This window comes from Chelonoidis abingdonii, chromosome 1, assembly GCF_003597395.2.
Source record: "Chelonoidis abingdonii isolate Lonesome George chromosome 1, CheloAbing_2.0, whole genome shotgun sequence".
Taxonomy (NCBI): domain Eukaryota; kingdom Metazoa; phylum Chordata; order Testudines; family Testudinidae; genus Chelonoidis; species Chelonoidis abingdonii.
The window spans coordinates 163014367-163029241 of NC_133769.1; the positions used below are offsets into that span (position 1 = coordinate 163014367).

The window sequence follows — 14875 nt, forward strand, 5'->3', positions numbered from 1 at the left end:
AGGAGTTGAGGGCTGAAGTAGAGATTTTAAATCTGCCCACTTACCATAAATCATGAAAAGAAAAGCATAGAATTTAAGCAGGAAAAAGATGATCTTTTTATGAATAAAGAATCACAGACTCGTAGGACTGGAAGGGACCTCAGGAGGTCTTCTACTCCAGTCCCCTGCACTCAAGGCAGGACTAAGTATTACCTAGACCAGAGATTGGCAACACGGCCATCAGGGAAAGTCGCTAGCGGGCCGGGCCAGTTTGTTTACCTACAGCGTCTGCAGGTTCAGCCGATCGCAGCTCCCACTGGCCGCGGTTCACCTGTCCAGGCTCATGGGGGCTGCGGTAAGTGGCACGGGCTGAGGGATGTGCTGGCCACTGCTTTCCGCAGCCCCCATTGGCCTGGGACGGCGATCGGCTGAACCTGTGGACGCTACAGGTAAACAAACCGTCCTGGCCCGCCAGTGGCTTTCCCTAACGGGCCACGTGCCAAAGGTTGCTGATCCCTGATCTAGACCATCCCTGACAGGTGTTTGTCTAATCAGCTCTTAAAAATCCCCAATGATGGAGATTTCACAACCTCCCTAGGCAATTTATTCCAGTGCTTAACTACCCTGACGGTTAGGAAGTTTTTCCTAATGTCCAACCTAAATTGGCTTTTCTGCAATTTAAGCCCTATCCTCAGAGGTTAAAGAGAACATTTTTTTTCTCCTTCCTCCTTGTAACAACCTTTATGTACTTGAAAACTATATCATGTCTGCCCTAAAGACTTCTCTTCAAACTAAACAAACACAGTTTTTTTCATCTCACTCATAGCTCATGTTTTTATGGCCTTTTAATCATTTTTGTTCTTCTTGCTCTGGACTTTCTCAATTTGTCCACATCTTCTAAATGTGGTGCCACAGAAATGGAAAACATACCAGCTGAGGCCTAATCAGCAACGGAGTAGAGGCAGAAGAAATTACTTCTCAGGTCTTGCTTAACAACACCTCCTGCTAAAGAGTCCAGAACGATATTGCTGTTTTTTTTTTTTTTTTTTTGGCAATAGTGTTACACTGTTGACTCCTAATTAGGTTGTGATCCACTGTGACCCCAAGATCTCTTCCCACAGTTAGAAGCTGACCTTTTATATTCTCTTTACAACACTGGCTTTTTCCTAGCAGAAAATCTGGCACAGTAGCTAAAGGCAAAGCATGAGTATATTCTGATGTCCCATTAGACTTATAATAATTGTTGAAGAGTCAAGCTATTTGTGATTGTTTGAAGGCACAGTCGGTCACTGTACCATATATTTTAGAAACAACTCTTCATGCAAAATGCATTAGATACTGGATTAGATTAGCTAGCTAGCTAGATAATTAGGGCACTGGCTTTTTGTGGTATCCTAAAAATTCTTTCAGTTTGAAAAAGAATAACCTGATGACAGAATGATTGATCTCAGCATTCAAGAAGATCTGCTAATTGTATCTCGTAAAATTAGATTTTGCCTTTTACTGGACCAATATCCTCATTCGTTAGCACAACTCTGACACCCCTTCTAACCCTAAACCCCTACCAACAATAACAACAGAGGTAATTAATAAGATCTTTTAAAAAATAAAAAAAATCAAAACCAAAATCTCTGCCTCCAAACAGAGTTTTGACCCCAAAAAGGAGAAATGCCGGAAGCTTAGGCTGACCAGATGTCCCGATTTTGGGGTCTTTTTCTTATATAGGATCCTATTACCCCCCGCCCTCATCCCAATTTTTCACATTTGCTATCTGGTCATCCTACAGAGGCTCCATGAAGTCCACTAAGAACTTCACTGTTTCTATTGTTTTATGTAAAAGCTGCTCAGATACTATGGTGATAGGTGGCCGTACCTACCCTTAAGGCCATGTCTACACAAGGAGTACTCTAGCAGTACAGGAATACAGGCACACGATACCAGTAGAGCACTTCTGGTGTGGACACTGAACTATGGCAGCAAAGCTACACTTTGTACTAATACAGTAAAACAAAACTCCATTAAGGAAAATAATGTATATTGGTTAAAAAAAATAATGAAACAGCTTTGCCCATATAGCTGCATCTATAGTAGAGGCTTCTGCTGGCACAGCTATGTCTGTCAGAGATCGCAACTCTTCACACTCATGACTGACATAGTTGTGCCAGCAGAAGTCTGTAGCGTAGACCTGGCCTAAGAAAGATAATGTACTCAGTGACTCCAGCGGCAGTTTGCCTGACAAAAGAATGAGTACAATTGAGAAGGAACCTCAGGATTTGGTTCAATATTATTAAAAGGATTTTTGCTTTTTAAGAATATACTTCAGAGTCAGGGCTGGTGTTAGACTTGCTGGGGCCCAGGGCAGAAATGAAGGAATGGGCCCACCCCGCCGCCCGGGGCTGAAGCTTGAGCTGCCTGCTGTCACTGCTTACTCCCCCAAATGTTCCTCCAGACCCCCTGGAGGGGCACATCTCACAGTTTGAAAACCTCTGCGTTAGTATGATTTATTTCCACTTTTAGAGATTAAATTACTATAATACTCACATTACATTTACCACAGGGACTTTGTAGATATGATGTAACAGCTTTGTGGGGCTCCCTGGCAACTGCCCTGCTTGCTACCCCCAGCACCAGCCCTCTTCATAGTTATGCTGAATGCAGAACAGATTATTCCTGGCTCTAGGTAGATCAGCTAGATGACTGTTCTTATGCCCTATGTTAAGTATACCATAGCACTTGGCATCATCAGAAGGCCTTAAACTTCAAAAGAGAAGGAACAACACTCAAAATTTCGAACTCTTGTCCCTGTGGTCAGAGTTGTTTGGGAAGATCTAGTTCATGCAATACTAAAATAGGAAACATATGTCACCATTAGTAGGAAATTGATTAATGCTCACATTGCACAAGTGCCAGGGATGACCTAGCCTTGAATTTTTTCTTGTTTTATTTTGATTTAAATATGATAATTTCTTTTCTCTCCTCTCCAGGCATTTGTTTCAAAAGTTTTCTTAACCTCCATGTCTTACACATTTTCTTTTCAACCAACTGCTCTCTTTAGGTGTGGCTCTGTGAATGAACAGTTAACTATTAATCTAATTTAGGGCTTCCCAAACTCAATTGCACCATGACCCCCTTTTGACACCAAAAATTACTACAGGACCCCAGGAGGGGGGACTGAAGCCTGAGCCCACCTAAGCCCCGCTATCGTGGGGGGGAGCGACAAAGCCAAAGCCTCACTGCCCCAGGTCTGGGGGCCAAAGCCAAAACCCAAGAGCTTCAGCCCCAGGCCAGGGGCTTGTAACCTGAGTCCTGCAGCTTTGGCTTTGGCCTTGGCCTTAGGCCCCAGCAAGTCTAAGACAGCCCTGTCACCCCATTAAAACAGGGTCTCAACCCACTTTTTTCTCTGCCTTTTTAGTGACCTATAACTTTAGGGTGACCAGATGTTCCAATTTTATAGGGATGGTCCCAGTTAATGGGGCTTTTTCTTATATAGGCACCTATTACCCACCACCCCCATCCCAATTTTTCACTCTTGCTATCTGGTTCCCGTAGCACACTTGCACTGCGCCTTTGCATTGTTAAAATCTTTAGTAGATGGTGTAAGTACAGTTTGCTGGGTACTTTTGGTATGAACGATTTTCATGGACACTCTGCCTGAGATGTCCAGATTATTGCTTATAACTAATGTCATGGGAAACATTGCATACTAGGTCATCTGGGAAACAGTATGTGATCATGTAATGAAAGACTGTATAAGGCATACCTTCACGGTGATGGGTTTAAATTTGCACATCCAACCTTAAACTTCAGAATTCCCTCACTTTTGGAAGCTTACAGTGGTGAAAGCTTAATATCCTACTGAGGTAACTTTTTCTAACGGAATTTCCTAGGAGTCTTCCCTCCCCCCAAAAGAATAGAGAAAGAAGAATTCCATCACCTGGGGCCACTCAGCTCGACATCCCTGGAATGCCCTGTTCATTGCAATGTGCATCTTCACTCAGTTCTGCAGAGCACCACCATATTCACTATGCATCTAAATTATAGGATACCCTTCATCATTCAAGCCATACCTTAGCAACTATGCAGCTACGTTAGACACCTACATACGTGCAAGGCAACCTTTTCTTGCTTATGCTACCAATAAACTTCTGTCCCAAGGACTTTACTGGACTAGCTCTGATTTTCAAACTATTATAACTCAGTCAAATCCAAAGCAATTTCCCTCAGAGCCTGGAATGGGACATCTCCCTGGAGTAGACTATTACAACTGTAATTTACCTATTCTGCTACAAACAAATTCTATGCTCACTGTATGGGGTCAATTGTATTCCTGTCCTAGGGGTTGCCTTTATTAACAAACTTATAAGAACATATCCACCTCCTGCCAGACCTTTCTTTGCTGGAGCGGCTGGTGCAAGTGTTTGGATTGAAGTAGGGTGTGAATTTAATGAATAACTATTCCTAAATAAATCCAAGTGAAGATGCTTCTGATTCTGTATGGAGTGCCTTGTTCCTATTTAGCTCAATCCACGTACAAAGTAGATTAAGCTACACAGGAACAAGATACTCCTCTTTCAGAATAAAAGTATCCACACATGGAGTTATTTTTTTGGAGTAACTTTACTTCTGATCCTTCTCTGCACCAGATCTTAAATTCCTCTACCCAGAGAGCCACTTCTACTTTCCCTTTCCATGTTCCTTATAGCCAGGTTAGAATTAACAAACTACACTTGAGTCAGCTGGGACCTCCTAGGCCTCCCAGCAGAATTTCAGTATCTGCTAGCAGAGTGGGTTCAGTAGAAACACTCTTCTGCTCTTGTACTATCTACAGTTATTTTGGTGCTGGAGGTCCCTAAATAGAAATTCACAGCCTTTTTTTCTTTTTTAATAACAAGAAAAAGTTGCTACTCCTGTTTCTCCCACCTCCATTTGTTCAATCTTTCCAGAACACAAACACAACACCAAGCAGAGGCCAGGCCTGGAGAATTTCAGCCCCACAGGTGAAAGCTTCAGAAAACAGATGAATTGAAAATAGCAACCAAAATCACACATCTCAGACCTGAAAGATGAATAGAGGAATTGAACTGGAGGTTGTTTTTTAAGGTGTTACAACCTGCCTCCACACCTGTGAAACACAACCACCTGGAGAGAAGCAATCAAGGAAAGGTGCCTGTGAAAACCAACCAACACCTCAGCCCCCCACTGCAAAAACTCTGGCTAGTCTCAAATCCTACCTGACGGGTGAAGGAAGGCACAGAGCAGCCATCTCCTGCAGTGCTTAATGACACAATGAAATAGTCTATGGTTAGGCTGAGATGTAGGGGGGGGGGGGGGGGGAGGGGAGAGGGGGGGGGGGGGAGAGAAGTTGCGTGCTTAGGACACACAAAAGGAAAGATCGATGTGTTTCCCCCGTGGCTTGCTGCTCAACGGGTTAGCATCGCGTGCAAACTTTGAAGAGCCCTAAGGCCTGTCGTGCTGGAGCTGAGTCAATTCTCACCCCCTGAGAGAGAAACGGTGAAATCTGATTCGAAAAGGACCGATGCTGACTGATCTCTCTCCCCGCGTCTTTGCACGCAAAGGTTCTGTGCTCAAGGAAGAAACCAAGGAGAGTCTCTCTCCGTTTCCGTTCAGATTCCTAGCCGGCCAGGTACCCTGCCGCAGAGCAGCTGGGAAATGAGAGCAGCAAGGCAAAGAGAGAAATGCAAATATGAAAGACAGCTAACCGCTGCAGAGAGATCGCGAGAGAGATGAAGGAAACCGGGGGGGGCAAAAACTAATGCAGACGGGGAGGCCGGGGCGAGGCAGGGAGATGAAAAGAAAACGGAAAAAAAAAGTGACGGCAAAGAGAGAGAGCGAGTTAAAAGCTGCAAGACAAGAATCAGATCGAGTGGGAAGGAGCATTGGTATTTGATCTCTAGCTTTGAAGTAAATCTAAACACCTGCAGCATTTCCCCTCTCGACCGGCCGTGTGAGCGAGGTACAGCGAATCCACAACTCCCGCTGGGTCGGTGTTTGTTTGAGGGGCAGCAAAGGGGGCTGCAGGAATCCAGTGAGAGGTGACTGCAGGCATCTCAGTGCAGCCGACAGAGAGGACAGTGGCGCTGAAACATTTTGTACAGTAGGGGTGCTGAAAGCCAGAGGACCCCACCCCAAACTTTTTACCGCCCCCTTCCATTACTCCTGTCCGTGCCCCCCTGCCCAGTTGGGCCCAGGAGTGGGGCACAGACGTCTCCTAGAAATCAGTCTGCAGGGCACTTACAGCTAGCCGAAGAATAAAAACAGCTGCATGCCATGGTTCTTAACAGATCTGCTTGACATTTTTCGTATGAAAAGCTTTGATCACAAGTGGCCTTGTTTTCAAAAACATTTTTAATTTTCCTGCGATTATTTTGGTAAAGGTTTTTAATTAAAAATGGTATTTAAATCATTATAGACCATTTTCATTTACCAAAAACTAGGTTTTCAGTAAGTGAAAACTTTTACTTTTAACACAAATGTTGATAATATTTTCTATTAAAAACATCACCAAAAACTCAGCCAAACAGGTCTGCTTCTAACACAATGAACCAAAAATAACTTCAGAATGTTGCAATTTTTCACAATAGTGTTTTTCCATAATTTGGACATCTCTTTTTTGCAAATAAATTACTTATAGCATGCTGGTATTCAAGGTGTCAGCCATTATCTGTGAACATGCATAGCTTCCATTAGTCACAAAAACGCTCAGCAACCCCAACTCACGCAGACTGGAAATTTATTCATTATTAGTCAGTCAATCTTCATCCTCCCCAAGATTTCAGTCATACAATCAGAACCCAAGAAATATACCCTGTGAGCAAGCATGTGCCATCAATAGTCCAAATTCAGTGGCTCATGAACAGTTCACGAACAAATTATTCTGAAAATTATTCATCATTATTTTGGGTAGATACTTTGAAATAAAAGGTGTGTTGGCAGAAATCAGGAACAATTCATCCATCCAACCCACCACTCCATTTCCCCCATGCAAATGTGTTGAAATTTGAGTTTCACGAATACTGTTGAACCAACTCTACCTCAAAAACTTTCCCAAAGCTGCTAAATGTGAGGTAATAATGCTTTGTTTTTACAGCACTTTCTATCCAAGGATCTCAAAGAACTTCGTCAACTTTAATGAAAATTAGTAGTTGAGTCAGGAAAGTGTTTTCATCTCCATTTTACAGACAGCAATTGAGTCACAAAGACATCAAGTGACTTGCTCAGAGTTGTGTGATGAGTTGGTGGAAATAAAATATAGGATTCTGGTTCAGTGTTTTTACTAATAGAGCATGAGTTACTGTTTCAGCTTGGGAGCACAATTTTCTCCTTCCCCTGTCCCTGACTGACTGCTCTCTTATCCATCTCTCCAGCTTTTTAACTATATCAACAGATGATCTGAGCAAGTGGGGCTGGCCAGAAGCATGGAAGCAAGAGGCATCCACAGCCTTGCTTCTTGCAGACCATTCAAGATTAGCAGGCTAATGGAGCTGTAAGCCACTGCTTTTTACACACACAAACGTGCACACAAATGAAAGAATGACCAGGTAACTCAAATACAAACACACAGATCTTTGGGCTTATTCAGATTTACCCATATACTAGAATCAGTTAAATAGCAGGAATAGCTGATGAACATTTACTCACTGTGGGCAGGTCTATGCTATCGCTTATGTCGATATAACTTACGTCATTCAGGGGTGTGAAAAAGCAACCTCCTGAGTGGCACAAGTTACAGCGACCTAAGTGCTGTCTACTCTGGTGCTATGTCTGTGGGAGATGCTCTCCCACCAACATAGCTTCTTCTGGTCATTGTGGGTGGTTTAACAGAATGACTACACAGGAGACCTTACAGCAGCACAGCTGCAGCAGCACATGGCCTAGCCGTAAGATTTCTGTGTATGTGTATGGGAAGGGGGGACTTATTACTTGAGAGGAATTGGAGGGCTGCCACTAAGGATGTTTGTGAACATCAAAAACTTCACAGATTATTCACCTGAAAATTCATACTGGAAGCATGTGATTTGCCTGCTTCAGTCATCCAGTGTTTCTTCACATAACACACAATCAACCTGTGGAACTCTTTGCCAGAGGATGTTGTGAAGGCCAAGGCTATAACAGGGTTCAAAAAAGAACTAGATAAGTTCATGGAGGATAGGTCCATCAATGGCTATTAGCCAGGCTGGGCAGGGATGGTGTCCCTAGCCTCTGTTTGCCAGAAGCTGGGCGACAGGAGATGGATCACTTGATGATTACCTGTTCTGTTCATTCCCTCTGGAGGACCTGGCATTGGCCACTGTTGGAAGACAGGATACTGGGCTAGATGGACCTCTGGTCTGACCCAGTATGGCCGTTCTTATCCAGTGAAAGAGAGGAAAAATAATACAATGATGCGTAGGTATCTTAAATCTCATGACACAACAAATAGTGTCTAGCTGAAATGGATGAACAACTTTTAGTCCAAAAACTGTTTGTCTACCCATTTGTCAAATATGTAAAAATATATTCAGAAGAAATCAGGATTCATTCCTGAACAATTTGCTAAACAAAACAAGATACATATTTGAAACATAGTTCAGCCAGCATTGCTGGACACCAAACTCTACGGGTGGATTCAGGCTCTTTCCTGCAGACCCTAGATTCCTAGCCCTAGAAGAAAGAGCTACTTCTTCTTTTATGCAGGACAACAGGTAAGCACAACCCAGAGAAAAATCCCCTGGTCCTTTAAAGACCCAGTGGGCCAAGAATGGTTTTAGACTACTGAATTTATAAAAACTAGTGAAAGCAGAGTGAGGGAGAAGGATTAAAAACAGGGTGAGGTGTCACACAAATAGGGTGTGTGTTTTCATAATGAAAGTAGATGAAGTTTCTGACTTTTTCATGTGGTAAACTCCAACAAAAACTGAACCCTGTGGTAAAAACTGAACGCTGTTACATCTTCCCGTATGTACCAGCATATTTTCATATACGTACGTGTTTGTGCACATTCCTGCTTGACCAAATGACAGCCACAAAGAAATCCACAAAAAAAGGTCTTCAAAAGAGCAGCAGTGAAATCAGAACTAAGGCAGTGAAGTGCACAGCGCAGTTTATGGCTGTGCTGTAGAGAGAATGGATCCAGAGGTACTATTTAAAGATCTGCAAAATTGGTTCCAAGCTGCTGCCCATAACCTTTATCAGCCTGCTGTAATCTGGGGAAGGTGGAGTGAGTTTTATTACTCCAGACAAATGATCATCTGAATAAGGGGCTAGTTTTGGTAGGTTGTCCTTTTGGTACTTCAAAAATTACAGTTCTGAATGGATTGGGGGTGTTATTTCCCCAGAGAGCACCCACCATACCCTCTGCAACCCTCCAAGTTGCTCTATGAGAACAAAGCTGCTGGAGGTAGTCCATTTTCAGGGACAGAAATTTTGTGAGAGGCCACTGATGGAGGGTTGGAAGTATCAGACACTGTTTCAGGGAAGCCCTTCTGGCCTGCGGTGCTTAAACACAACATTGAGAAAGGGAAGAAGAAGAAAGAGGAGAAAAGGATCACAGACTCTTTCAGGCTCCTGGATACACAGAGGAATATCAAGCGTTAGTACCATTATGTTAGAGCAGGACACTTTTTTTTTTTTTTAATGCTTCTAAGGTGATAGAGAGACCATAGACCAAGGGTGTCAAACTCATTCTGTTGAGAGGGCCAAATACCATTATTAATCATTGTCTATGGGTCAGGGTACAAGTTTTAGGACTATATAGAGTAACTCCTCACAAAGTCACCTCGGTTAATGTTTCGTTGTTGATCTATTAGAGAACATGCTCCTTTAAAGTTGCACAATGCTCCCTTACAATGTTGTTTGGCAGCAGCCAGCTTTGTCCATTGCTTGCAGAAAGAGCAGCCCATTGGAGCGAGCTGGTGGGGGCATGGAACCAGGGTGGACTGGCAGCCCCCCATTAGCTCCCTGCTTCCTGAAGTTCCCTGAGTGGCAGCTGCCCAGCAGGCATCAATCGCTGGGCAGTTCAGCTGTCCCTCCCCACAGTGCCATGTGCTGCTCCTGCCCTCTGCCTTGGAGCTGCTCCCGGGCGTCTCCTGCTTGCTGTGCAAGGGGGCGGGCAGGAGGGGTGCTAATGTCAGGGTGTCCCCTTCCTCCCCACTCCTGCCCCCCCACTCCTTTACTCCATCTCCACAGAACGGGGGGAGCGGGGGCAGAAACACACAAGGCTCAGGAAAGAGGGAGCTTCCTGGCAGCAGCTGCTGTCTCAACTTGCTGATTTACTTAAATAGGCAGTGTACTTAGAGTGGGGTCAGCGACCTTCAAGGGACAATGTGCATCTCTCACACAAGGTATGTGTCTGTCTCTCTCTGCCATGCTGTCTCCCCTCCCTCTATTTGTGCTGCCTTGTAGAGCATGAGGCTACATTAACAACGTGTTAACCCTTGAGGGCTCAGTCGATTGCTAGTTCATTATTTAGCAGTAAGGCATTCCCTGGGAAATATCCCACCCTCTTACTTCTCAACCAAGCTTCACAATCATCATTGCTGTGTACAGTATTAAATTGTTCATTTAAAACCTTGTGTGTACATCTATATCTAGATATATACACACACTATAAAATATAGTCTTTGGTGAAAAAAATTCCCTGGAACCTAACCCTCCCTCTTTACATTAATTCTTATGGGGAAATTGGATTCACTTAACATCGTTTTGCTTAAAGTAGTAATGTTCCTGAAAAATGCAACATTAAGCAAGGACTTATTCCACTACCATTGATCCACAGCAATTCTCATGCTGACATGAATCAGAGGTTTGCACAGATATCAAGGGTAGAATATGTCCGTTGGTAGGTAGCTAAACTTGCTTGTTGTCATTTGTTCATTATCACTGTTAGCATCACTCAGAAGGGAAACCACTCAACTTATAGGACCACTGTATTTTTTGCCCTTTGCTTCTCTTCCTTCTCCATTCTCTTTTCTGTTTCTCCCCATTTTCCATCTTTGCATCTCCTTTTTTTCTTCCCTTTTCACTCCATTCCATGTAGCAACTCCCAATTCCTCCCCATGGGCTTTCATCTCCTTCCCCATTCCATCTGCTAAAATGATCAACAATGACATAGTTAATGCTGACATTAAAGTAACATTGGGCTTTACATTTAACACTCCAATGAAGTGAATGCCCCAGTCTCCATTAACATATCCCAGAATCAGTGCTGTAAACGGACTTGGGAAGACATCATTCCATTGATTTACACCTGCTTCATAATTGGAAGGTTAACATCTCATTTTTAATAAAAGCTTTTTGTCCATCTGAGGAAGGAGCTCCTAACTACTAGGCCATACTGCCTGCCTGCTGGAATGATAAGAGAATTAAAAACCAGACTACCTGTGTTCTATTCCAATTTCTGCCACAAACTACCTTGGACAAGTCACTTACCCTCTCTGACCTCAGTTTACTGACCTGTAAATTGGAGATATGCTTCCCCACCCACATGAAGGTGTGTGTTGAGGCTTAGATAAATTACTGTTTTCAAAGTGATTTGGTATTTGTAGATAGAAGGAGCTTTAGTGTGCTAAACTGTAGTATTTATCCACTGATGTGTGTGTGAGTAGTTTCGGGTGCAGGAACCTATCTGACAGTGTTTGAAGCACTACAGGACTGTCTTTAGACTGTTACAGCTGGCTTGCTATCAAGTGCCCCCAAAAGACTACACCACAGGTCAGGTGACCTCCTATGAGGAAGGTGGTGAGGGGAAGTGTCTGATTTTGGTTACACTTGTCTGGATGATGCTTAGTATCACTGATATCAGTTGAGCCTTATCACTTATAGACTCAGACTCATAGGTCAGAAGGGACCAACATGATCATCTAGTCTGACCTCCTGCACAAAGAACCCTACCCATCCACTTCTATAACAAACCCCTAACCTATGTCCGAGTTAATGAAGCGTTCAAATTGTGGTTTGAAGACCTCAAGCTGCAGAGAATCCATCAGCAAGTGACCCCATGCCCCACGCTGCAGAGGATGGCGAAAAACCTCCAGGGCCTCTGCCAATCTGCCCTGGAGGAAAATTCCTTCCCGACCCCAAATATGGCGATCAGCTAAACCCTGAGCATGTGGGCAAGACTTCCCTTACATCATATCAGCTCTCACAGCAGCAGCAGAAGATGTTATAAAACCACCATCCACTTAAACATTTAATGCAAAGGAGGAAACAACTGAACTATAAACACATCCAAAACTTTATTGGGGTAAGGTGGAAGGTCAACAAATTATTGAAGGAGAAATTAGCTTTCAAGATTCAACTACAGAATCAGTCTTCCTTCTATTCCCTTTCCCACATCCAGCAGCACCTTTGATAGTGCATCCCCCCCGGGAGACAGGTTCTCTGCTCTTTGAAGCTGGTATTCTCACGCCTTCTAGCGACATCATCAGGGACAATTCTATGTTAGTAGCTGATCTCACTTCATGAGGAGAAGGGATGCTGCACATTCTAATTACTCATGTCAAGTGGTCTTGTGACTTATCTCAGTTCTACTGCTAGGATGAGGCTTCCTCTTTCTTCGTCCACAGACCTGTTAATTTTTCCATCAACTGTTCTGCCAGCACACTGATTTTAGAGGTCTCCTTTATCAGGAAGTTCCTGTAGGAGACAGTAACATATCAGTAAGGCACGTGTCTGGGCGGGGTACCCGCTGTTTCTATATTCAGAGGCCTGTCACTCTCTCATATTTGCCTGTGGGACAAATTAGTCCTGGCAAATTAGTCCATTAATATGGCTGTGGGACTCTTGAACTGCCCTGTAGGGATTCAACACAGGAGGCAAAATAGGTGTGTGGCTGTGAGTAGAAATATGGAACTGTGTATCCCCCAGGTGGGCACACTTCTGGCTTCTGCCTGCCATCAACTGATACCTGGGGAACAGATATTTACCTCCTGAAACACTCCTGCTTTCCTTGAAAAAAATTTAAATTTTTCATTTGAAAACTGAAAAATTCTGCCCCCCGCCCCCATTTCTCCTCATTTTGACAGGAGAGATAACATGGTCCAAGCAGCTCTAATGATATGGTTAGTTCTAGAGCAGGGGCAAGCAAACTTTTTGGCCTGAGGGCCGCATTGGGTTTCGGAAATTGTATGGAGGGCTGGTTAGGGGAGGGGGTTGTGGCCCGGCTCCCACCTCCTATCTGCCCCCCGGGACTCCTGCCCCATCCAGCACCTCCTGTTCCCTGATGCCCCCCACCGACCCTGCCCCATCCACACACCCCCACTCCCTGTCCTCTGACTGCCCCCAGACCCCTGCCCGATCCAACTAGTCCTCTCATTCCTGCCCCTGCCCCTGAGACCCTTGTCCCATCCAACCACCCCTTCTTCCTGTCCCATGACTACCCCCGGAACCCCTGCCCCCCCGACCCCCATCCACATTCCTGACCCCTGACCACCACCCTGAACTCCCCTGCCCTCTATCCAACCTTCCCTGCTCCCTGCCCCTTTACTGCGCTGCCTGGAGCAATGGTGGCTGGTGGCGCTACAGCCACGCCGCCCAGCTTGAGATGTGCCACACTGCCACTGCCACCACCACGCAGCTCAGAGCACTGGGTCAGGCCGGGCTCTGTAGCTGTGCTGCCCCAGGAGCTCACAGCCCTGCTGCCCAGAGCACTGCACCGGTGGCAGAGCGAGTGAGCTGAAGCTGTGGGGGAGGGGCCAGGGGCTAGCCTCCCGGGCTAGGAGCTCAGGGGCTGGGGGAAGGAAAGAACATGGTCCAAGCACCTCTAAGGTTAGTTCTAGAGTTACTCTTAGAACAGAGATTTTCTGATTCCCATTCTTCTGCTTTAAGCACTTGATTACATTTCTTGGTCTAAGTAGGAAGGACAGATCACCAGATACAAATGGCTAGAAGTTCTCATTTATTTTCATTGTACAGCTGGTACAGTGGAATGACATTGTAGAAAAATAGTACAAGGCACATTGCAGAGATTAAATAAGATGCAGAACTACAAAAGGGCTCGTCTTCACAGCAGCATTATCTCAAGATAATTTGAATGTTGCCTCTAACTTGACTCCCACACATGTGCAAAAATCTCTAGCCTGATTTACACTCTGGAATTTCCTTGCAGCATCACAGTTCTCAGACCATCATAAATAGACAGTACCAGGTCATCTGCATCCAGACATATCCAATGAAGCTGATCAATCAACAAACATATATATGCAACAGGGTGAGAGGGGAGTGGAGGATGAGTAGAAATATGCTTTGGTATACAGGTTTCATAATGTTTACTCTATGATGGATGGCTCTTTATGTTGTCCCAAAGATCTCTCTGTGTGGAAATGTAGTTAATCCTCCCCATTCCCTCACAAGCCACCTCAGGAATAGAGGAAACCTTTTCATACCTGATCTCAAGGATTACTGCAGTCTGAACAGCTTCTGCCAAGAACTGACCAGCTTTCGGGGACACTTTGTTCACAGATTCATACATGTAAAATGCAATTGAATCCGGTATGATCAGCCAGTCACGACGGACATGTCTCTTTGAGATTGCCTTAGCACCCACTTCTGGGGAGGAGAAAGAATATTAACCATCTTTAATTACCATTTTCCATGATAGCACTGAGCTCTCCCAAGAACTACAGTGGAAAGAGATCAGCTGGAAGACTGTAGTAGGATTCAAAGTCTCCCCAGAATTCAAAGGCCAGTGTCCAAGTGTAGGATCCACACATTAGAACAGAGGTACACAAACTACGTCTTGCCTGGTCCCTGAGCTCTTGGTCCAGGCAGGGCCGCCCAGAGGATTCAGGGGGCCTGGGGCAAAGCAGTTTCGGGGGCCCCTTCCATAAAAAAAGTTGCAATACTATAGGAGGCCCCTGTGGGGCCTGGGTCAAATTGCCCCACTTGCCCCCCCTTTCGG

General features: G+C 44.7%; 1 protein-coding gene across 1 annotated transcript in view; it reads right to left on the reverse strand.

Annotated features, from left to right (window-relative positions):
• Window positions 1-12319: 12319 nt before the first annotated feature.
• The window catches only part of LOC116824723 (apovitellenin-1-like), a 15368-nt gene continuing 12812 nt past the window's right edge, over window positions 12320-14875 (reverse strand). The window contains exons 2-3 of the mRNA XM_032780231.2: window positions 14361-14523; window positions 12320-12612 (exon numbers count right to left, since the gene is read on the reverse strand). Coding sequence (XP_032636122.1) covers window positions 12510-12612; window positions 14361-14523 — 266 coding nt within the window. The 3' untranslated portion in view covers window positions 12320-12509. The remainder of the gene's footprint in view (window positions 12613-14360; window positions 14524-14875) is intronic.